Raw genomic sequence first — 23,629 nt, 5'->3', positions numbered from 1 at the left:
GACTGGACAGCAGGTCCCACTGCCACACCACACCTGAGGCCTCAAGCTTGCTGCCTGCCCTACCCTCTGACCCCAGGTACGGCCAGGATTGCAGGGGCCCCTCTGGACTCTTTGCTGCAGTGTTGGGCACCCTGTCCCCACACCTTACCCCTTTTGTTACCTTTCATTATTGCTTGTCTCTTCTCTCTCCCATGAGGGTCTCTACAGAGCCTTTTCATCTTTGTGCCCCTCCCTGGCACAGAGCTTTGCACTTAGTGAATGCTACTCTGATATCTGTTAAATAAAAACGTGATGGGAGGTTATGAAGTGATGTTTGCCTTGGAAGTGTGGCCAGTTTTCCTGTTCCTGGATTTTGAAGGATGGTCAAAATCTATCCTTCTCTAAAAAATGAATCTCACTCACTATAGTGGAAACAACCAACTAGCTCTGCAGCACACTGTATCCTGATTCTGTTCACACTCTACCCTACATCAGAGGTAGTTTCCCTAACAATTTATTTTTCATTTATTCGATCAACTTAATTTCCAAATTATGCCTTAAAATGACAGTGGGGCTTCCCTGGTGGCGCAGTGGTTGAGAGTCCACCTGCCGATGCAGGGGACACGGGTTCGTGCCCCGGTCCGGGAAGATCCCACATACCGCAGAGCAGCTGGGCCCGTGAGCCATGGCCGCTGGGCCTGTGTGTCCGGAGCCTGTGCTCCGCAACGGGAGAGGCCACAACAGTGAGAGGCCTGCGTACCGCAAAAAAAAAAAAAAAAAAAATGACAGTGGATAATCGAGATTTAATAACTTAGATTTTTGTTTGTTTTGTGAGTTCCTTCTAAAGTAAATGTTTCAGTATTTGAGCGATACCATTATAATACCTGTTTTTAAAATGGCATAAGGGCTTCCCTGGTGGCGCAGTGGTTGAGAGTCTGCCTGCCGATGCAGGAGACACGTGTTCGTGCCCCGGTCCGGGAAGATCCCACATGCCGTCGAGCGGCTGGGCCCATGAGCCATGGCCGCTGAGCCTGCGCGTCCGGAGCCTGTGCTCCGCAACAGGAGAGGCCACAACAGTGAGAGGCCCGCGTACCGCAAAAAAAAAAAAAAAAAAAAAAAGGCATAAAACTTAAAAGGTCCTGTCCTCCAGCTGGAAGATGGGAGATGGGTAAATGCTCGAGTTTTCACACAGGGATCAAGGTAAATGCGTGAGCCAGAAGCCAATGCTCTGCAACAGAATTACAGGCAGATATGCACATTAGGTTATCAAATGGTCAAATCTCCAACTCCTAAAAGCCAGCAGACAGTCATCAAGGACACAGAATGACAAAATAATCTTATTTTTCTTTGGAGTTTAGTGTTTTTTAATAAAAATACTTTCTTAATTAACTGCCTAATTTACCCTATCATATCTTTTCTGACATGTGTGGCTGAAAACTCTTTGCTTCTTCATGTAACAATTGTGTCATATCATTTTCTATAGAAGGACAACAGGAGGTCTAATCCTCCCTCAAGCAAGGTTGATAGAAATTTGCTTCATATTATTAATAACTGAGGAAGTTTTTTTAAACTTCAAATCACATTTCATTATTGGAAAAGTCATATACATTTTCAAGATTGTTGTCAAATAACAATTTATTTTTCAAAAAAATCTCAGAACATGTCGTAGCACATTCAGTAGCAAAGATCTTCCGGTGGTACCCACATTAAGAAGACACGCATTAGGTTTCTAGTTGGGCTGATTAGAATCTATACACCTGGAAAGGCGGTTGTGCTTAGTGGAGCTTTTAAGAATCGAAGTGCAAAGCAATGCATAAAAACAAGCTTGAAAACGTCAAAGAGTTTTAAGATAGACTTAATTTTTCGTGATTTTCCCAAAGCCAGTCATGATATTTATTTAACTTGTGGTCTTCAGGGTGTACCTGGAAGAAATACAACACATTAGTAGACACAGGCCTTATCTAAGTTAGTCAGAAATACATTTTTTAAATTGGCTTTTTAAAGATATGGTGGGGGAACAGTACCTTATGATAATATACCTGAAAATGATAACCTTTACCCTAATGAGATTCATGAATGGTTAAAATTATAGCTTACATCAAAGCAATCCTTTACAGTCTACAAAGTACTTTCCAATTTGGTACTGATCTTCACTGGGACTCAGTGTGGAGGGTGGTGATAACATGAGTCAAGTATTAATATGCCATTTTCCAGGAGCTTACAGACCCTGAGAGTTAAATGGACTGCTCAGGTCACAATAAATGGTGAAGCAGGGATGGGCTTGGCCAGACCTCCCAGCTAAATGCTTTAGGGCAAGTCACAGACTAAGAGGGCAGTGTACAGGCTATGTGGCAGTGCCTATCAGCTGCCAGGATGCCACCCAGATGCCCGTGGGCTGGGCATACTCAAAAGAATGGGCAGCCGAAGTAGGACCCATGTACCACAAAAATAGTCTGAGACCACTAGAAGAAACCCGACAAGCATGCCCTCCAATCCTGCACCTGCCTGCTTCCCTTCAGTGGTGTGCTTTTGAAGGCGAGTAGACTGTGACAGGAGGAAAACCACATTAGGCCTAGAGACAGTACGTGAATGGAAATGACAGGAACAGGGCTAGAAGTGGCAAACCAGTGGAGGTCAGTCAGAGACCAGGGAGTCTTTGTGGACTTGGGGAAATCTATGGACCCTCTCCTGCTGTCAATAACCCCAAGCCACTACTGCCCCTCAAGCTTGGAACAAAGCTGGTTGTGACTGTAATGGCACGTGTGTCCAAGAAATAGTTCTAACCATAACGGTGGACTTACTTTACCTCAGAGACAAGATGTGCCGGAGACGGGCCTTACCTGCTTCCACTCATTGACACAAAAGATTCGGTAAGAGTCGTTGCCATATTTGCCAATCCCATGAAGCTCAATTGGATACCTCCACTGCTTTGTCAGATATTCATCTGAGAATACAACACCCACATATCAGGTCAGCCTCTAGGAAAAAAACACCTTCCCTGGAAAGGAGGAACAACAGAAAGGGACGGGAAAGAGTCTCTCCTAACAGCCTCACTTGTGGCTGCTTTCTTCTGAATTCCTGCAGCCACCGCCCCCGTCTGACCTGCTTGTCTGCCACTGACTAACCGTTATTGTATTGTGCTGACCTAACGAGACAGGGGTAATGTCCCTGAGGTCAACTGGACTTTCTGCTTCACTGACTTCTTCCTCTAATCCTGCCCACATGGCCTGACCTGGTGCTGCGCAAAGATTTACCCTGACCCTGGGTCAGCGGGAGACTGCACTTTGGGGCAAACGAACTGTGTTCAAATGCCTTCAGTGCTTGAGCCAAATGACCTCTCTTAATGTCGCAACTGAGGACATTAAAGTGTAAGGTGTGGCTCTCTTAAATAGGCACAATTTATGCTTTTCCCTTTGGGTATATGGGAAAGTACCTGAGAACTTGATAATGGTTTTTGCTCGAAGATCGTAGAGACCAAGAGGTTTAAGAAGTTCTGAAACATCTCTCCAGTTTGCAGTTCTCGCTACCTCAGCTGAAGGATACTTCTCCAGAAACTGCCAAAGCACAGGGATTGCCATTTTGCCTGGGAAGTAAAAGTAACTACGTGACTGCCAGCCTCCTGATGGGCTGATTTTAGGCTCACGTACTTCTTTATCTAGAAATCTCATATAGAGACGTTTTTTCTTTCTTTCTTTTTAAACCCCTGATGAGAAGACATCACCTAAATCAGCAACCACTCTCAGAGTCAAAACCCAACACCATCAACCAATTTGGTTAACTGTCCAAATTATGCCAAAACCTGGCCTTGTATGATATTGGTTTTTAAATAATCAGATCATCATATAACTAGTGTAAAAGCATACAGAACATAAGGTGCCAGCGACATTAAAGAAAGCACCCAATGAAAAAGAAATGCTTTTATACATGACACAGAGAGGAGGAAGGTTAAGTAACGGATTTTCATTGATGACTAAAAGTAATTTGGAAGTAGAACATAAATGAAAATCTGCTCTTTAATGCTAAAAAAGCTGTTGGATGTCATCTAGTCTATAGGTGAAGAGTTTGAGGACTGACTGAAAGAAGAAGGCCTTACCTGAGTTCAAAATCAAACTTGAGACCAGGTTTCCTGATCAATTCTCCTCATCACACTGTCTCTACTAAGACAAAGATTCAAAGAATCCACAAACCTGAGGTCCGGTTGAGGAATATAGTTGCAATGAGGAGCTTCCATGGATCATGGAAAAGTGTTTCTTGGATAAGATTAAAAGGTGACCGAGGAGGTGTCCACTTCTTAAAGGCCTTGCGTCGTGGGGGACTAAGAACTAAACAAACACACTGTATTAGAGGGGAACACTTGAAATAGGTTTAAAGTCTGGTTTTCTGATTGGAAAAGGGATACCTTCTTTGTTATATTTGCTGGAAAAATACAGGCTTGTTTTCCTTTTTTCTATTTGTGTCTGTGGGATGGCGTCTTCTGAAAAGGAAAGAGTGAATGAACATTGTTTACAGAATCTATGGTTTAGCCTAAAGAAATATTCAGGGCTGCAAATAACAACAACACACCACTACTATAAAACGTTCAGTTTAGCACTATTCTAAGCACTTCACAAAAATTAACCAGTTTAATCCTACTAATGACCTACGAGCAAGGTAGGTACTATTTTGTCTCCACTTTACAAATAAGGAAATTGAGGTACAGAGATGCTAGGTAACTTGCCCAAGGTCCCACAGCTAGTAAGTGTCAAGAGCTGAAATTCTAATCCAGGCAGTCTGGTTCCTGAGTCCATGCCTTTAACCACTGTTATACTAGTTCTCTATGATTTTTGTTCAGAGTTCACTACATTGAAAAATTGGAAATAATATAGAATATTTTAAATTATGACATTTGTACAATGTGGCTATTAAAATTTTGAGACTACATCATGAATTTTTCCCATGTCATTAATTTTTAAGTGATAAAAGCAATATTCAACATATGATCCCAATTTAACAAAAAAAGAAAAAATGTGATAGAGATTAGAATAAACCAAAATGGCATAATGGTATAATGGTTGTTGCTAGTTTTTCTTTTCTTTTAATTTTCCATATTTTCCAAATATTCTGCAGTGAATACTTTTACTAAAAAAAACAAAAAACAGGGCTTCCCTGATGGCGCAGTAGTTGAGAGTCCGCCTGCCGATGCAGGGGACACGGTTTTGTGCCCCGGTCCGGGAAGATCCCACATGCCGAGGAGCGGCTAGGCCCGTGAGCCATGGCCACTGAGCCTGCGCGTCCGGAGCCTGTGCTCCGCAGCGGGAGAGGCCACAACAGTGAGAGGCCCGCGTACCGCAAAAAAAAAAAACACCAAAAACCAAAAAACAAACAAAGAAAAGGATACAGATAAAACAGAACCTGCAGGAAAGCCTAAGATTTGGACCTTAGAACACCTAAAGCCACTATCTACTGGGAAGTTTAATTTAACAAAGACTCTGACCACGATTATTAGGCTTTCAAGTTTCTAAAATCATCGCATTTAATACTCCCCATAGCCATACCCTCTAAATTTGAATGTCAGTTAATAATACCTTGCATTTGTCTAGCGTGAAGCCATCTTTTTCACTTCTCATTTTACAATATTCATGATGAGAAAAACAGGACTGGTGAGGGTTATTACCTGTGTTTTCCAGATGAAGACTCTAAGGCTTAGAAATTAAGCAACTATCTGAAAACAATAGTGGGATTGACTATAGATTGGGACAAGTATCCACGTCTCCAGATAATCAGTCTAGTGTTTTTTGCTATTCTAGTTTGAATAGGCAAAGCCCAGTGGAAAGTAAAAAAGAGTCAGAACAAAGGAAACTGCTCTTACTACCTACCTGATAATTTCTTCTGTGGGTTCCTATAGATAATTACTGACTAGCCCCCTTTATTACTAGGAGACTAAGCTCAATTTACATGGCAATTTCTAACTAAGGCCCTTGGAAAGTCTTTACTACTCCATTGGATACCTATTACCTACAGTAAACGTACTTATGTTGAGAACGAGACTTCTTTATGCATAGGATGACTAGGATACTTCCATTTTAGTCACAAAAGGATGTTTCTGATATTTTATTTGCCCATTTTACTAGCAATAAATCTACATAAACCTCAAGGCTTTAGGAAGCTCAAGGTCTTTAAAGGACACATTGGAGAATTTTTATGCAGTTCCTAGGTGTACGTGGTCATCTTCTTTTTTTTTTTTTTTTTAAAGTTTTTATTGCCACCTTAAAGATCATTTAGTTATGCTTTCTGTTGTTATTCTCCGAGAAGAGGAATCATTTTGTTCCTGGCAATTCTGTTAACTGAAGCTTTAAAAGTCTGAAATAGCCTTTTTTTTTTTTTTTTTTTTTTTTGCGGTACGCGGGCCTCTCACTGTTGTAGCCTCTCCCGCTTCAGAGCACGGCCTCCGGACGCGCAGGTCCAGCGGCCATGGCTCATGGGCCCAGCCGCTCCGCAGCACGTGGGATCTTCCCGGACTGGGGCACGAACCCACGTCCACCGCATCGGCAGGCGGACTCGCAACCACTGCGCCACCAGGGAAGCCCCGTGGTCATCTTCTGTTCAAGGTAGAGAAATTCCAGGCACAGCAAAGACATAATAAAATCATGAGTGGGACCAAGAGCAGGAACCAACTCTAACCACCTGCTCTACTAATCTGTCCATGCTGGCTCCCCATAGGACTTTAAGTAAAATTACTATTCTTCTTTAAAGGAGTTATTCATTATACCATAATGGCATAATGAATAACTAATATAGGGTTGGTCAAAGGTCTCCTTTCTTTTATCTCTTATTCACTGAGGTATTATAAAGGCAAAAGTGCTAAGCTCTGAACTCTGTATTAAGAGCATATTACAAACAATAGATGAACTATGTGATTACAGTTTTGAATTACTTAGAGCGCTAAAGCATTTTAGAGAAGCATTGCAATAGAAGATAAAAATGACTATGATATATACAAAATTAAATTGGAAGTCACACATCAGTAATAAGTAACAGGAGGGGTGCAAAGAGAAGATACTGACTATTCTCAACCAGTTTATGTATAAAAGGAGTCTTCCCCAAATCTTTTCACAAGTGAAACCTTTTTATTTCCCCTAAAGTTGTAAGATTATTGGCTGGAAAAAAGGGAAGAAGGGAGAGCACTGTGGAGGAGAGTCCCAGGTGTTGTACCAGGATGGTGGCAACGGTTAATGGCACAATTGCCCTCTGTTGGGGGCAGTAGCCAGCTGATTCTTTGCCGTACAGTTACCCAAGGCACTAGGACCAACTGGTAGAATGTGTCTGATATTTGGCCCTACTTCTTCATTCTATTCCCACATGCTAACTGGGTACAGGCATGAAATGCAAAATCCTCATCACATGTTTAACAGCACTTTAGTGCACTGAATACCTTGGAATATTTTCGCAGAAGTAGAGTCTTTCTCCGTTTGTGAGCTGTTGTCCATTTCAGAGCCGCCTTTTGAAATGTCAATATGCAAATGCTCCTTCCTTTCCCCAACTTCTACTTCGGTTCTTATTTCCTCAGATTTTAAAAAGGTACCCTCACACTTCTTGTTGTGTCCTGCTCCTTCGGTTGAACGTAATTTGTTTATGATGCCAGAAGTGGTCTGTTCAAAATCTGATCCTGAACACAATGATTTTTCTTTACCAAGCCTCTCCTCTTCACTGGTCACAGTGAGGGTCTTGTCGCTCGCTCTGGCATCAGAGACGCAGCAAGTTCTCTCAAGCTGACTTTCTTGTGCAAGAGGTTCACTTTCAGCATCTGCTGCCTTATTATACACAGATGCTCTTTTTCTACTACTTTGAACAGGATCTGGAAGACTCCTCCGGCACCCTGTTTCAGTTTTCTCAATTTGAATCCCTTTCAAAACAGTCACCTTTCTTTTGGACTTTCTAACCTTTCTGGAGTCAGCATCATTAACACCACCATCTTCTTTCAAAAGCCAACGAATGGAAGTAAAGTTAGAGAGTCCTCTGCTGTCTTGCAATTCCAAACTAGCACCTGGCAAAGAAACCACATCTTTTTTCCACCTGCTTCGTGTCCTGAGGCTCCGGTTTGAATTGCTACTTTCGTTTTGCAGCTGGGATGGCAGAGCTGCCATGCTTTGGTCTTTACATCCTGACTTGATGCTCCTTTTATGAAGTACAGTAAAATCAAAATCTTCTGGCTTAAGAGAAGTCTCTCCACTTTTGTGAAGATAATTAGCAAGTGAACTTTTGGATCGGAACTTCAGTCCCTGTGGGCTAGAAAATGATATTAAAGAAAACTTATTGCTAGTTAATAAAAGTGACTTTAAAAAAAACCTGGACCACATTTCGGATTTTTTATTAATAATTTCCAAACTTTGCCACGGGCATTTGTCATTTAAAATTAAAAAAAGTGATCAAGTGATACTTTAAAATAGTTTCCTCTATGACAACAGAACATAATTTTACAAATATAGCTTAAGTGCAACCTTACCAGTAGCCATTCACAGTAGGAGAAAATGTAAGTATTTGTCCCCAGATCACCTGATGTAAGTAACCAGTGACAGTGAAGGAATAGAATCTGTAATGGTTTTATGGTAAAAACAGAAAAAAGCCAAAACTCCTGCTATGCTTTCCTACCACCGGTCTAGACAAAATTATTTGGCTGTGCTATCTTTACCATCTTGCATGCTCACCTGATGAAATATACGTCATATCTTCCTGCTGTTTTCCCAGATAACCTTTGCTTCACAACTCTTTCCCATCCACATGGTACAGACTTATGGCACTCTGTCATTGCGCTACCACCAAATTGAGCAGAAGCAATGGGTTCTTGTTGTAGCGAGGGATTACACTCACTGCTGCTTTTTATCACCATTTGTTTCTCATCTTCTCCCACTCTTTCTGATCCCAAAGCAACACCTTCCTCCCTGAAAAAAAAAACAAACTCCAAGTGATTAGCTCATTTAAAATTAATTAGACTCTGCTTATTAAATAACAGAGAAGGAACCACATGGACTATTTGGACTATGCGAGAGATTAAAATCAGTATGGCTCAGTCATGCTATGAGTATCTTCCTCCTCTCCAATATCTTCCTGTCCTCCAACTTGGTTAAAAAGAGTTGGAAATCTCTGCACAATGAAAAGCTCAAGCTACTTGCTAGAAAAATTTTTTTTTGTTGTTAATCATTGAATAGCTCTGTTATAGAGATTTCTGGTGACACTTGGCATAAGTTTAAAATCATGAACCAATAGCTGAGCTCTTAACCCGGGGATCAACAGAACAGCTTAAATGAGTCAGTGAGACACCGTCCTCCCCCCGAAATAAGTGAGGTAAAATTTTTATATATATGTGCATTTTGGGGGCGGTGGGGGGACAGTGTCTATTACTTTCATCAGAGGTTGTAATCCTCTAAAAGGTAAAGAACACTTGATAAAGAATTTTCAAACTCTCTTTCATTCTTGATCCAATAACCTTCTGAGGTAGGTAGGATAAGGATTACTCTCATTTTATTGATAAAATTGAGTGACAGGAAGATTAAGTTATTTGCAGAACTGATTCCAGGACCTAGGTCTACTAAATCTTGGTCTAATACTTCTCCCCCTCTACTATTGTTGAAAAACTTCAGTAGAGTGTATACTAATCACTTAATCATATTTACATTTTCAAAGTTGGATGAGTCTCTAGAGATGTCTAACCAACTTCTTTTCTACAAATAGGGAAACAAAGCATGAGCCAGTGACTAACTAGAATTAGAATCAAAGTCTTCTGATGCAATATGGGGTTAAATAATTTGGGGGATCTGGGTGGATCTTAAGAAATTATACCGTTCACAATTTTGGCGATAAGGAAACTGAATCCTGGTGAAAACAGCACGAACTTTAAAATCAACAGACTGGGTTCAAATCCCAGCTCTGCCATTTACTACCTATGGGGTCCAAGAGCAAGTTACTTAACCTGTCGAAGTCTCTTTCTCCATCTGTAAAAAGGAGGTAATACCTCTTTCACGGTAGTTCTGAGAATCACATGTTTTTTGGGGGAAAAAAAAGTAGGTAAATCATCTTAGCCCCACACCGCACATACAAAAGTACTCAGTATTCCAGCCCTTGTTCGCAGGAACTAACCCTGCCGGCCTCCAAGTGTCCATCCACCCTAGGTAAGAAATGCCCACCCACCTTCTACTCCCCCGCTCCCATTTTACAGGTGGTGAAACTGAGGCCCGAAGGCGACAATAACTTGCCGGAGGTCACACGGCCGGTCGGGGACTAGGCGCTGGTTGGCGATGACCGAGGGGGCAGCTCCGCAGTCCCCCAGGCTCGGACTCTCCATCCCAGACGTGTCCCTCAAGCGGGCTCCAGCTGCAATAATAGGCCGAGAGGGTGCGTCGCTCTGGGTGTGGATCGGAGTAAGAGGCGAACACTTCTTCAGCTCGGAGCTCTAGGATGGAACCAAAACATGAAGGCAGTGAAAGTCTGTGCGACTGCTCAGCCGCTTTCCGGCCGCCCCCCTCGACCACAGCCGCCATTTCCACGGCTCAGCCAATCAAGTCCTTTGTCGAGGAAGACGCACCGCCCCCTACCCATTCCGACCAATCGCGCGCGTCCTAGATATGAGGAGGCCTTCTAGCCAGCCTCCCGTTCCTTCTTTCTAGCCCTCCCTTGTAGACTTGCGGACTCGGAGCTCTCCGCCTCGCGCGTAGCTCACTGCGCATGTGCGTTGCCGGGGTAGCGCCGGGAGACAAAGTGGCTCGAGGAGTTAGGCCTGTTGCTGAGGCAGGGAGGAGGGGCCCGAGGCGTGAGGGAAACCGCTATGAGGGCCGTGTTGACGTGGAGAGATAAAGCCGAGCAGTGGTGAGGAGCGGGGCAGTCCGGGAGGAGCGGGGGGCTGAGCCCCAGCGGGGATGGCGGGCGCTATGGCGTGAACCCTGGTGGTTGCCAAGGGTAACGGGCCTGCGGGCTGGGCTGAGGGCCCTGAGTCCCGGCTCTGGGCGACTGCAGGGTCGCCTTCCCACCGCTTTGCGGATGGAGAAACTGAGGCCTGGAGAGGGAACAAGGGGATGTACCACGCGTGAGGTAGTGGCCTGTGGAGGCGGCTTTACACGTAATCACAGTCTAATCTTGTCGTTCCTTTACTCAAAATCCATCCTGGGCTCATCATTGTTTTCCATCTTCACAACTTATGCCACTTCCGCGTATTACCTATACTCTTGTTTACTTAACCTTTTCTCTAACTTGTCCCACTTATTTTCCTTTAAACATGCTTTTACATTCTACAGGGAAACTTTATTACACCGTGTATGAAAACCAGTAGCAATTGCTGTAAATGTAAAATAACTGTAGAACTTAAAAGCAGGGAGAAACAAAACGGCGTTAACAAGTTGTAGCTAGATACTGTTGCTAGGGAACCTCTGAGCCTCAGGTGTAGTGTCTCTAGAGCTAGAGATTTAGCAAGTGTGGTTGGAGAGGTGCTTGAGTTGAATAGCATCAAAGCAAGACTTTCTCCTGTGTTTTGTTAGAAGGTTTGAAAGAGTATCGGAAGAGAATGACTTTCTCACTTTATGATTCACCGTTGTTTAATGTCCTATTCCATTTTTATCCCCCAAATGCATCATATAACAACACATTTGGGGGCATACTGACTTATTGGGCGGTTCTCCTCAGCCTGACTTTCAAAACTTCCTACATGATCTTTTCAGCTTCATTGTGAAGCCTCTGCTTTGGCTACTGGAACAGAGCCATTCCCTCTCTGTCTTTTCTTTGGCCTCTCTGTGTGAGGCCTTCATCTCCTCACAGTGAAATCCTAAACGTCCTTAAGCCTCTCTTTGGAGATGGTCGCTCTCTTTGTACTCTGCACCAGTAATAGCTAATGCTTACTTTGTACCAGGCACTGGCTAAGAACTTCATATCTTTTATCTCATTGTCACCTCACAACAGTACCTGACATAGGTACTATACTTATTTCTGTTTTACATATGAGGCGACTGAAGCACAGAGTGGGTAAATAATTTGCCAGGGTCACACAGTGAGTAAGTGGTGGAGCCAGCTTTCTTCCTCACTCCAGAGCCAATGCTCTTAGCCACTGCATTAATTATTCCTGGTGTTACAGAGGCTGCAGACTCAAATGCCTGCAGAAATCAGGCAGGCAACGTAAATGCAAGATGTTTATTTGCATCTTGAACACAAGGAATTGTTTGTTTTCCCTAGGAGTATTCTTCTTTTCTATACTGCACTTTTCTTGAAACGTATAGCCCTACAACTGTATCTTTCACTTCTACTTTTAATAGAGATTTGAGTAAAAAAAAAAACTTTTTTTTTTACTTTTCTCTTAACTGTTATAAAAGTATTCATAGCACAAGCTACCGATAGCTAGCAGCTGAGCATTTGATTTTGCTGTCAGATACTGAGAAGTGGCAAGGACTGTGGCAAACTGGAGAGCGCATGCTCTGACTGAAAAGGACAACAGCTGCTCTGCTTCTCCTAGTTACCACCCTGCAGGAATTTGGCCCAGCGTGGCTCAGAGCTTCCTGTTTTCACCAGAAACCAGGGATCTGGGTTTTTATGTGAAATGTCCTAATTTTTAAATGTTGGCACCTAATCTGTAATATATATATATACAAAATAAAATACCATATGGGCCAAACAAAACGTTTGCTGGCCAAATATAGCCTGATTGGCTCCCAGTTTTCACCCCCTGGCATAGGATTTCGTTCATTCTTCTTTTGTGGTACTTAGAGTCTGCTTAGTGCAAGAGTTTATGGGAAAGTGTTGATCCCAGAAGTCTATAAACCCCTTAAAAGCAATGGCTATGTCTTACTCGTTTCCAAGGCTTATTCTAGAGCCTAGACAGTCGTTGTTGTGATTATTTCATGGATAGAGGTATTCATGAATGAATGAAGAGGTGAGTGAATGAGTGATGAATGAAGATTGGTTATTTGGGTTTTGGCCCATTACAGCTATTCTAGTGTAGGGGCTTTAGGGGTTCTAGAGACCAGCAATACTGATGGCAGCTACATATGCAAGTTGATAGCCCAGAATGAGACAAACCAAAAAACTATAAAAATAAGTAGAACTCCAAAATCCCAGATGTCAAAGATTCTTCCTCCACACTGAAACAGCTCCGCCTGCTGGTCTGCCCTTTTGCTTCCGTCTAACCTTCGCGTAGCAGCAGGAATTCTCTTTTTTGAGTCCTGTTGCTGTGTGATCCGTTACTCCATCTCTCATCAACCCAGAGTGACTCCCCATTACCTTCCATGTCAGATTGTACACTTAATTAGGTGGTCCTTCCCCTGGCCCACCCTTCCCCTTTTGCTAAGATTTAAATTTATGCTTTTCAGTTCAGCTGTAAACTCCATTTTCCTGTCCAAAGGCCCTTCCCAAATGTTCTCTTATTCTTCTCTGAGCTCCTTCTTTTCTCCCTTCAAAGCAGTGCTCTAGATTCTTCTCAACCATGATGCCTTATTCCAGGCAGGCTGCCATCTGCTCTGCCCCTCATCCACAGCAGCTGTGGGCCAGACTGTTTACATGCCTTATCTTGTTTAATCTCCACAGCAGCCTTTGAGGTTGGAATTGTTACCCCATTTATAGATGAAGAAACTGAGACTTAATGAGGTAACAATTTGTTTAAGATTCAAATCAAGTAAGTGGGGGCTGGATCAGGTTATGCAGGATTTGGAGAGGCACCTTGAGACTTCAGTTGACAGTGGGGTGGGCACAGGGTTGGTAGAGGACAGTTTGCAGGACCCACCCTCTGTCTCTCTGCAATGGAATCTGACAATGTCTGTTTTTCTTAAAAGGGGGCAGGTGGGGAGAGAGAGCCATCCTACTGTACTGTCTGCAGACGGGTAAGCTCCCCAGCCCTGGAAGTGTTCAAGCAGAGGCTGGATCCATCAATAGGGAGTTCCTGCCCTGGTAGGGGAGTTGGGCTATATGACAGGGTCTAGGGTCTTTCCCAATAGTTTGGGAAAGTTTCTGTGGTCTTATGATGTAATTAAAGCCCAAGGGGTTCAAGATAAAAATCTTGTCAGTTTGTCAGTTATACTCATTTTGTGTCTAGGACAATGCCATGTACTGTGGGTCCACAAATGTCTAAAATAGGGTCATTACCCTGAAATTGCATATGACTGTAATTAAGGGGATAAGATAGTATCTGAAACAGTGTAAATACAGAAGATTATATAACTCTTAAGTTGAACTGTACAGATTCTAAGTACAATAAGAATTTGGATTGGGGTAAATCAGATGTGTATGTTATACTTTAGAAAAGCAAACTTCAAGAAATGCAGAGAAAATGAATTTTCACATCTGAAAGGAAGGTAGCTAAAGACTTGGCTCAAGTGAGATGCTCAGAAATGATTTGCTAATAATTCAGCCCAAAATGATCCTAGTGAAGAAGAAGCCACACGGGAACCACTTTGATGGGCTCAGATATGTACAAGGCAGGAAGGAAGCCACACGACCAAGATGACTGTGGAAGAGAGGTGCAGACCCCTCCCAAACCTCGTGCCTCACCAGCTCCCCACAGGAGGTGGTGCTTGTGTACCCTGCGAGGCGGGAGGGCAGCTCCCTAGCCTTGCTGTGTAGGTGAGGACCACAGCTCAGGCCGGAGGTCAGCCCTTCTGGCCCCAGCTCCCCCGGCTTTCCCCTCTCCCGCCCTGCTTCTCCGCAGAGTGTGAAACGCACCCAGTACGTCGTCCCCTAGGTTCTGAGAAAGAAAGCCTGAGAGACGGGAAGGCTCAGGTCTGTTACCACATAACAGCAAGGAAGCTGAAGGACTCAGGGTTTGTGTTTGCTTCTATCACGAGGGATGCCCAACTGGAGAGGGGTAGCAATCGCTGTGTTCCAGCTTCTCCATCAGCCAGCTGTATGACAGCAGACAGATGACTCGCCTGTGTACTTCAGTTTCCTCATCAGTAAAAATGGGCCAATAATGCCTGGCCTGTCTGAGGCATTATGTTAGCATAAGGTCAAATGAGATCATGTAAATTTACCCTCTTCAACAACTCTTAACTCTTGAGTATATGTGAAGAATTATTTTATTAAAGGAAGCTTCTGAGGTCAATGGAGCCTATATAAGAACTCTGAATTCTATGTGTGATGCCTTGAGTAGATGATAACACTTTTTTTTTTCCTGCTGATGAAACATGGAGACTCTTGCTAATTATTTTGTCAACTATGGCATATGCAAATAATAATTATAATGGAGGCCACAAGCGTAGTGGTTAGAGCTTGGGCTGCAGAGTCAGACTGCTTGTGCTTGAATTCTGGCTCCACCTCTACTCAGTAGCAGTTTATTTTCAGGCAAGTTAGTTAACTTCTCTGTGCCTTAGTTTTCTCATCTGTAAAACAGATATAAGGTTGTTGTGAAAATTAAGTGAGTTAATACATGTAAAGCATTTAAACTGTACTTTGCACACGTAAATAAATGTGCTTAATAAATATTAGTCACTGTTGTTAAAGTATTGAGGGTGGCATAGATTTGTTATACTTGACAGTGATTCAGGAGAGTGGAAGGCCATATAGCACAGACTGTAAAGTCAGACCTGAGTTAAAATTCTGGCCTTTTCACTTGCTGTGTGATGTTGGGCAAGATACTTGACCTCTCTGAACTGTGGTGTCCTCAACCACAAAATTGAGTAGTAATTCTTACCTCATAGAATGCTTGTGAGGACAGAATAAAATAATGCATTTGAAGAGCTCAGCATTGGGTGTTTGTGGTAAATGCCCCAAGTAGTTACCAGGGTGTGGTTTTTTTTTTTGGCCGCACTGCGCGTGGCTTTTGGGATCTTATTTCCCTGACCAGGGATCAAGCCCGCGCCTTCGGCAATGAAATTGTGGAGTCTTAACCCCTGGACCGCCAGGGAATACTCCAGGGTGTATATTTTTCGATCACTCACAGGTGCCAGGTTAATTTATCCCATGCTCAGCTTTTACAATAGGCCATCTTGGCAGTGCTGTCTGACACATTCTTACTAGGGTCACCTGAACTAATGAAACCCTCTGCCTGGGGGCATTTGAGAATCTTTGTAATACGGCTCCAGCCTGTTTTTTCCAGCCTTATTGCTCCCTGTTGCCTTGCACACAGCCAAATGTTTCAGTCAAATTAGGTTATTTAGACATTTGCTATTCCCACTGTCTTGTCTTTGCTTGTTCTGTTTTCTGTGCCTGAAATGCTGCACCTACCCAGTCTCCTCCTGCATGTCTCAGAAGCCCTACCTTTTTCACATATTGTTTTCTCCAAATCAGAACACTGTGTCCACTCCTTGGAATCCTACAATATATGCTTTAATGTGTCTCCTAAAGCCTCTATCACAGTATTATTCTATATTTCATCCAGTCTAAGAGGTCACTGATTGTAAAATATCATTATTTTACATACGACTAAGAAAGCAAAAAATGCTGCCAGTTAAACTGACACATCATCAATTATAAGACACATCCCCGAATTAGAAATGTTCAAATGTGAAAAAAACATGTGCTTTACAATTGATGATGTGATTCTTTGTGGATGTCTGAGCATCCATCACCTTTCCTCAGGATGGTAATTTCCTTGAGGGCAGGGAGGGTCTGCGATTTACTCATCTTGTATCTCTTAGCTCCTAGCACCTAAGAGGCACTTGGTAAGTATCTGATTAATTGGAAAGAGTAATGTTTTTTTTTTTTTCCGCCTGTGCCTCACGGCATGTGGAACTTCCCCACCCAGGGATCGAACCCGTGCCCCCTGCATTGGAAGCGTGGAGTCTTAACCACTGGACCACCAGGGAAGTCCAGTAATGATATTTTAATAAATGACCAACTTTTTCAGAGACCTGTGGATTTGCTAGCCCTCACACGTTCTCTCAGTTTGTGTAGCCTTCATGGTATTATTAGATGAGGTAGTGCCCTCCACTGTTTACTCTTTGAATCATGTCTGTCGTCTGGCTTCTGGACAGGTGGAAATTGGGACACAACAGCTAACTGCCAAGTGAATTGTGATTGAAGATGTGGTAGTTGAATGGAATTTGCAACCAAATGCAATTCTTAGCTATTATTTTTCTCCCTCAGACACAATCAGTGCTTCGTAATGGAAATAAAGTTTGCTTTCCCAGCTATTAGCAGACCTCATCATTTTGGTTCCTAATTGTCCTTTTGTCTTGTCTTGTCTCCCGTTTAGTGTATATGACCTTGCATTTAAGCCCGACGGAACCCAACTGATTTTGGCTGCAGGAAACAGATTACTGGTAGGATTTTGTCTGAGTTTCCTTTTTAAGTGCTTTTTTTCCTCTGCCTCTTATAAGTGCTCTGAAATTTGACCCTTTTTTTAAGATAAAAAAGGCAAGGTGGAAAAACCAGTCATTATTTTTTAATAGGGAAGGAAATGGGCTACTTAAAACAGGTAGGTAAACTGTCTATCAGATAGGAACCTGTGAACAATACCTCCTTTGGAGTCATTAATCTTTCCCTTTTTACTTTGAGACACCAAAGAAAGAGTTCAAAATAATTTAAATGCCTTTGAAAGTGAGCCTTTGTCAGTTCATATTTTGTCCCCCTGAAAAATTCAAACAACAGGCCTGAAGGGGCTCCCTCTGTGAGAAGCCAGATAGCCTGACCCCAGCTTTTAGGCACTGGCCTTCCTAAACAATTCCATATGGATGCTGTCCTATTTTTCATATTTTCAAAGAACGTAAGCTGTCTCTGGAACCTGTCCCAGTGTATAAAAGTAATTTTCAGAGAACTCTTTATGTTTGACCTAAAACCCTTTGCATGATCTCCCCTTCCTCCTGCGTAAGTCCGCTTCCTCTTGCTCTGTTGTCTCAAGATATGCAGACGGCCTGATCTCCATTCTGTGCATGGTAACTACATAATCTGAAAGCTGCGGGTAAATTGTTCTGCAGACTTCTTCTGTCCAGGGTAAACAATCCAAATCCTTTTAGGTTTTTCCCATAGGTTATCTTCTCCAACACTGACCACTTCTGGAGGGTTTTGCTTTTATTTCTCAGATGGTGTGTTTTTTAAATCTCCACATATTTATACACAGCTATAAAATCGTAAATGCACGTTACAGATGGGTTTTAAAACACTCCCTACAATTTGCAAACCCAGAGTTCAGGTCTGTGACTTCCAACTCTTGGTAGCAAGTATGAAACATCTCTCTGTGATGTTGGTAGTAGGGCAGGGCTACACTGGCATTTAATCATGCTCTAGCTGGGCTCTTTGTGCTGGCTCTATTAGGGAGGGCCTAGCTTGTTTGGTCATATATCCAAATACATGCAAGGGGGGTGAACTGTGTAGAGAAGTTTCACGGAGTGAAGTTTTGTTTCTCGAGCATTAATGGCACATTTCCGGCCATGTAATGGGCAGAATCAGAGCCTCTCCTTCTTGGGTTTCCCAACTTTAAGTCACATTCTTTCTGGTTTCTTGGTTCAGTTTTTACTTGGTGCAAATTTAGAATATTGACAAATGTGTTGTTTTGACAACAAAAATAGGAGCAGCAACCTGCAGGGATTCTGACTACTGGATGCCACACGGGTAATCTGTACTTTTGTCTCTTTTTTGCCAGGTTTACGACACGTCTGATGGCACCTTACTTCAGCCCCTAAAGGGACACAAAGATACTGTGTACTGTGTGGCATATGCGAAGGATGGTAAGAGGCTGCTCTGGATTTAGTGTCTGTAATGGCCTCACAGCCGCTCATTTCTCTCCTTGGCTGCGCCTTTGTCATGTTGAGTGAGCTCAAGTACAGCTTGCAGTTTCGGAAGATAGATAGTCTCTTAGACTTCAGTTCAGTCATTCAATTCAATTCAGTCATTCAAGTATTTATTGAGGCCCATCTGTGTGTCAGGCGTTGTTCTAGCTGCTTGAGATACTTCAGGGAGCAAAACAAAGAGTCCTGCCCTTATGGGGCTTTTATCTATGTGGTGGGGGTTGTGGGGGAAGGAGAGAGAGTATGAGGGAAGGCAAATAAGTAAATTGAACAGTACGGCGGAAGGTGGTGTTAGGAAGAAGAAAAAGTAGAACAGAATAAGGGGGATTGAGAGTGCTGTGTGGGCAGGGCATTGGGTACAGTGTTGAACAGGGTAGTCATGGTGGCTCATTGAGATGGGGACAGGCAAGCAAAGACTTGAAGGTGGGGAGGCAGGGAAATAACGACTGAGCATCTGGGGAAAGAGAGCTCCTCACAGAGGGAAGAGCCATTGCAGAGGCCCTCAGGTGGGGTGTGCCTTTCTGGGGCTGGGACAGAGAGAATCGGTGGGGAGCAATAGGGGAAGAGGGTAGAGAGGTAGCAGGTGTGGGCTGGCTGGATTCTGTTGGCTGTTGTAGAACTTTGGCTTTGATTCTCACTGAAAACAGGGAATCACTAAAGAGTTCTGAGCAGAGGAGAAATCTAATTGGATTTATATTTTAAAAGGATCCCTCCAGATGCTGTACGCCAAACAGCCTGCAAGGGCTGAGGGTTGGGCAGAAAGACGAGTGAAGAAGCGTCAGCCACTGGTGATGGCAGCTCAGACCCCTGTAGGAGCAGAGAAAGTGGGGAGCAGTGGTCAGAGTCTGGATACAGTTGGAAGGTGGAGCCAGTAGGATTGCCTGACAGAATGTGGGGCGTGAAGAAAGGAGTCGGGGGTGACTCCATGGTTTTTCACCTGAATGACTGAAAGGATGGAGTTGCCCTCCACTGAGATGGGGAAGGCTGCAGGCCGAGAAACTTACAGCAGGAGATCCGGAGTTCAGTTTCACACGTGTTGAGTTTGAGGAAAGTTGACGCGGTAGAGGTGGGGGCGGAATTGCTGGAACAGAGCTGCTGAGTGGGAAGAGGAGAGGGGATCCAGGGCAGAGGTGAGCATGGTGGGAAGTGCAGGATGTCACTGCAAGTGCTGGCAGCGGGGGCATGTCGTAGTAGGAGTCTAACAGAATTCTCTTCCGTTTTTTCAGTGAAATAGGAAGCAGCAACATCTGAGAGTGAGGATGGGGAAGGAGGTGTCCGAGAGTTGAGGAAAAAGAAAAAAGAGTACAACACCACCTACTTGAGGGGCTGAGTGAATGGCCCCGGGAGGTATAGTGAGACCCTAGCTACATGAAGGGCCCACCCAAAGCTGGTGATCATGAATTGAAAGTGAGATCAGTGGTGCGATTGTGTCTTTTTCTCCATCACTTTGAGCTGCACAGATACAGGGACAGAGGAGGTGGAGAGTTGGATTTAACCAGAGTGGTAGGTTTACAAGCACCTCTGAAGATGCGGTGAGAGGGCAAGGGCAGAGGATGTATGCAAAGGAGTGATTATATACATTGACCTTGAGTAATGAGGGGTGAGCAACCTTGTTGCTGAGTAATGAGGGGTGAGAGGACCACAAGGGGTGAGGGAGGTTCTAGTGGGGTTGAAGAGTCATTGGCGTTAGGGCACCAGGTGGGGTGAGAAAGAGGAGAGGTGGTGGTCACATCGGCTGCGTGAAACTGACATTGAGAGTTAAAAGTAAATCCGTGCTACGCACAGCATAGCATCAATGGGAAGAACATGGACTTTGGGATGAGACAGCTCCAACCCGAAAAGCTCTGTGAGTCTGAGGTGGTTATTGACCCTGTCCGAGTCTCGATTTCCTCACGTGTCAAGTGGATATAGGATTAGAGGTGGCCCTCTGTGACCACTGCCGAGAAGTCGCAGAATCGATGGTACAGTGCTTAAATGAACCATGGACATCATTCAGGCTCCAGGTTTTTAATTTCTTTTAGATGACAGACCTCTTTGAGAATCTGATGAAAGCTACAGACCCCTCTCTAGAAAAATGCACCTACTTCATGTATACACACAATTTGGGGCACACAGTGTTAGTCTGATCTAGCCCAATCTCTTCATGTTACACCTACATAAAGATTTAGAGAAGTCACACGACTGGCTGAGGTCATACAATGAGGTAGTGGCAAAGACAACGCTAGTTCTTGCCTGGTAGTCAGGAGCCCTATGCCACGGTAGTCATATTTTTTTATGTGCGTGTTTGAGTTTAAGTTCAGAGTAGTACCGTGGGGAGACCTGTGAGGCCTCAGAGTCTATAAGCCTAGGGCGTCTTTGGCCTGCAGCACCATCAAGGCCCTTGAGGATCGTAGAGTGAGACCTGCCATCAGGGGCATTTGTCCGCGTTTTGCATAGTCCTGCCACACACATCTTCACGTTTGATCTCCCAGCAGCCCTCTGAAGGAGGCAGGGAAGGGATCACAGCTCCTCTCACGGATCAGAAAACAGGCTTGGAGCGATTACGGGTGACGGTGGCAGAGCTGGGCCTGACCTGGATCCTCTGACTGCAGAGCCCTTGTTCTTTCTGGTGTATCATGCTGCCCCTCGTGACACTCATGTAATGATAAGGAAGTCTTTTCCCCTTGGATCTAGAAGTGAGGATACACTGAATTTGGTTTTGCTCTTTAAAAAATGATGATTTTGCTTGTTTCCGATTTCCCCCTAAAATTGAATAAGTATTTAATGAGCAACTATGATACAAAGGTGTATTAAGAGCTAGTTTTTCTTCAAGGAAAGCAATACAAGGCAATGTAAGGAAATAATAATAATAGCTACTTTTGTTTAGCATTCATTCTAGGCCAGGCACAGACCTAAGCACTTTAATCTCATTTAATCTTCACAACAACTGTGAGGTAAATACTGTTGTTGCGTCCACTTTTCACATGAGGAAATGAAGGCCTAGAGATGTTCAGTAGCTTGTTCCTGGTCCTGCAGCTGGTGGGTGACGTCACTGGGGATTCCAGCTCCGACTCTGAGCCCTTAGTCCACACTCTTCCTCACCTGCTGCCTGCCAGTGTAAGGGAGCAGTGACAGAAATAATAAATAAGAGCAGCTTCTATTATTTAGTATTTGCAGCAGTGTCACATGGCCCAAGCAGTGTGAAAATGAAAATCTCATCTGTCACTCTTTTGCTTAAAGTCTTTCTTTGGGATAGAGAGCAGGATCTTACTGTGGCCTCGAAGCCCCTAGAGATCCCTCCCCCACCCACCTCACCCTTTGCCCTTGATGCTCCATGCTGGCTGCCTCTCAGCTCCTCACACATGCAGGTTTTTCCTGCCTCAGGGCCTTTGCACATCTGTTTGACCCATATGGATGGGTCTCTCTCCTCTCGTTGCACCTGGCTAAGCTTTGCTCAACCTTTAGGTCTCAATGAAAGATACCATTCTCACAGAAACCTCCCTCACCAAAATTGGGTCCTCAGGTATTCTCTTTTATAGGGCCTGCTTTTTTTTCTCACTACGTCGTATTTGAATTGGATTAATTTAATTTAATGCCTACTTTTCCCACCAGACAAACTCTATGAAGGTGGACCGCATGTATGTTTTAATCACTACTTGATTCTGAGCACAGAACATGATGCTGGCATGTGATAGGCCCTCAGTACATCTTTGTTAGTGCCAGGCAGAGCAGGATATGAGCTCAAACTTCCTGACTCCAAAGTACTGCCACTCAGTACAGATAAGAAGAAGGGGTAGAGAAGCAACTGACACATACTAGGGACCTTAAGGAAGTCGTTTTCTAAGAAATACTCTGCAAAATGCTAGCCTAAATGAATGTGAAAATTTATTCTTTTTAAAAACACTTTTAGGCAAGCGCTTTGCTTCTGGATCAGCTGACAAAAGTGTTATTATCTGGACGTCAAAATTGGAAGGCATTCTGAAGTACACGTAAGTAACCGTTTAGGTTTACGGTATTATTAGTTTGCCTCTTACTGAGCTACTGTAGCAAAAGGCCCTTAGCAAAGCTATCAGGGAGGACTTTTTTCTCTGCAGTTGAACTTCAAGTGAAGTTGTGGGGTTGTGCGCTGGGAGGGTTGGGGAATGAGTAAGTGAGGGAACAGTTCTTGAGCACTGCTGGCTTAGCCAGCACTGGGCTAGGTGTTTTCGTGTAGCTCAGTTTAGTTAATCTGATATCGCACATTCCACCCCACCCCGACCTGTCCTTTTTCAAGAGCCTCACATCCAGCCACGGTTGACAGCCTGAGACTTGGGGTCAGTGTGCTCCAGGCCCCTCTCAGTGCAGAGGCTCTCCTCCTCTTCTTCCCCATCCCTCCGCCTGGTTAACCCCTACTCACTCTGCACATCTCAGATGTTGCTTCTTCTGTGAAGACTTTCCTGCCCCTGGAGCCTTGATTGGGTCTCCTTCATGGTGCTTCTCACAGCTGTAGTTTTTCTTCTTTCGTTTGGCCATAACGTGTGGCATGTGGGATCTTAGTTCCCCAACCAGGGACTGAACCTGTGCCCCGAGCAGTGGGAGCATGGAGTCTTAACCACTGGACAGCCAGGGAAGTCCCTAACAGCTGTAGTTTTACACTTATTCTGGTGGCTGATTGATATCTCCCATCAGCCTGTAAGCTCCATGAGGGCAGACACTGCGTCTGTTTTGCTCATGCTGTGTCACTGGTGCCTACTGCAATGCCTGGCCTGTAGTAGGTACTCAACAAATGATCGTTTTTCTTTCTTTTTTTTTTTTTTTTAAATTATTTATTTATTTATGGCTGTGTTGCGTCTTTGTTTCTGTGCGAGAGCTTTCTCTAGTTGCGGCAAGTGGGGGCCACTCTTCATCGCGGTGCATGGGCCTCTCACTATCGCAGCCTCTCTTGTTGCGGAGTACAGGCTCCAGACACGCAGGCTCAGTAATTGTGGCTCACGGGCCTAGTTGCTCCGCGGCATGTGGGATCT

General features: G+C 44.0%; 2 protein-coding genes across 8 annotated transcripts in view; one reads left to right on the top strand and one right to left on the bottom strand.

Moving 5' to 3' along the window:
* Positions 1-1,594: 1,594 nt before the first annotated feature.
* MBD4 (methyl-CpG binding domain 4, DNA glycosylase) lies at positions 1,595-10,492 on the bottom strand. 2 transcript variants are annotated; one of them, XM_024756479.1, is made up of 8 exons: positions 10,209-10,492; positions 8,664-8,897; positions 7,391-8,244; positions 4,379-4,453; positions 4,167-4,301; positions 3,413-3,562; positions 2,820-2,923; positions 1,595-1,901 (listed from the first exon to the last, which is right to left on the bottom strand). In XM_024756479.1, exons 1-8 carry the CDS (start codon positions 10,295-10,297, stop codon positions 1,824-1,826), a joined length of 1,719 nt encoding a protein of 572 aa, XP_024612247.1. In that variant the 5' UTR covers positions 10,298-10,492; the 3' UTR covers positions 1,595-1,823. The 2 variants fall into 2 exon arrangements, with proteins under 2 accessions (XP_024612247.1, XP_024612245.1); XM_024756477.1 differs by having other exon boundaries at positions 1,597-1,901; positions 4,379-4,450; positions 10,209-10,474.
* A 141-nt stretch (positions 10,493-10,633) lies between these two features.
* Positions 10,634-23,629, top strand: part of IFT122 (intraflagellar transport 122) — a 78,895-nt gene continuing 65,899 nt past the window's right edge. For all 6 annotated transcript variants that reach the window (XR_003004712.1, XM_024756441.1, XM_024756440.1 and 3 more), the window contains exons 1-4: positions 10,634-10,818; positions 17,117-17,183; positions 18,503-18,587; positions 22,537-22,615. Coding sequence is in view for 5 of the 6 variants with exons in the window: in XM_024756441.1 (XP_024612209.1) it covers positions 10,778-10,818; positions 17,117-17,183; positions 18,503-18,587; positions 22,537-22,615 (272 nt within the window). In the remaining variant the exon portion in view is untranslated. The remainder of the gene's footprint in view (positions 10,819-17,116; positions 17,184-18,502; positions 18,588-22,536; positions 22,616-23,629) is intronic.

This window comes from Neophocaena asiaeorientalis, unplaced genomic scaffold (assembly GCF_003031525.2).
Source record: "Neophocaena asiaeorientalis asiaeorientalis breed wild unplaced genomic scaffold, Neophocaena_asiaeorientalis_V1.1 scaffold392, whole genome shotgun sequence".
Classification (NCBI taxonomy): domain Eukaryota; kingdom Metazoa; phylum Chordata; class Mammalia; order Artiodactyla; family Phocoenidae; genus Neophocaena; species Neophocaena asiaeorientalis.
This window is presented reverse-complemented; position numbering and strand designations above follow the sequence as displayed.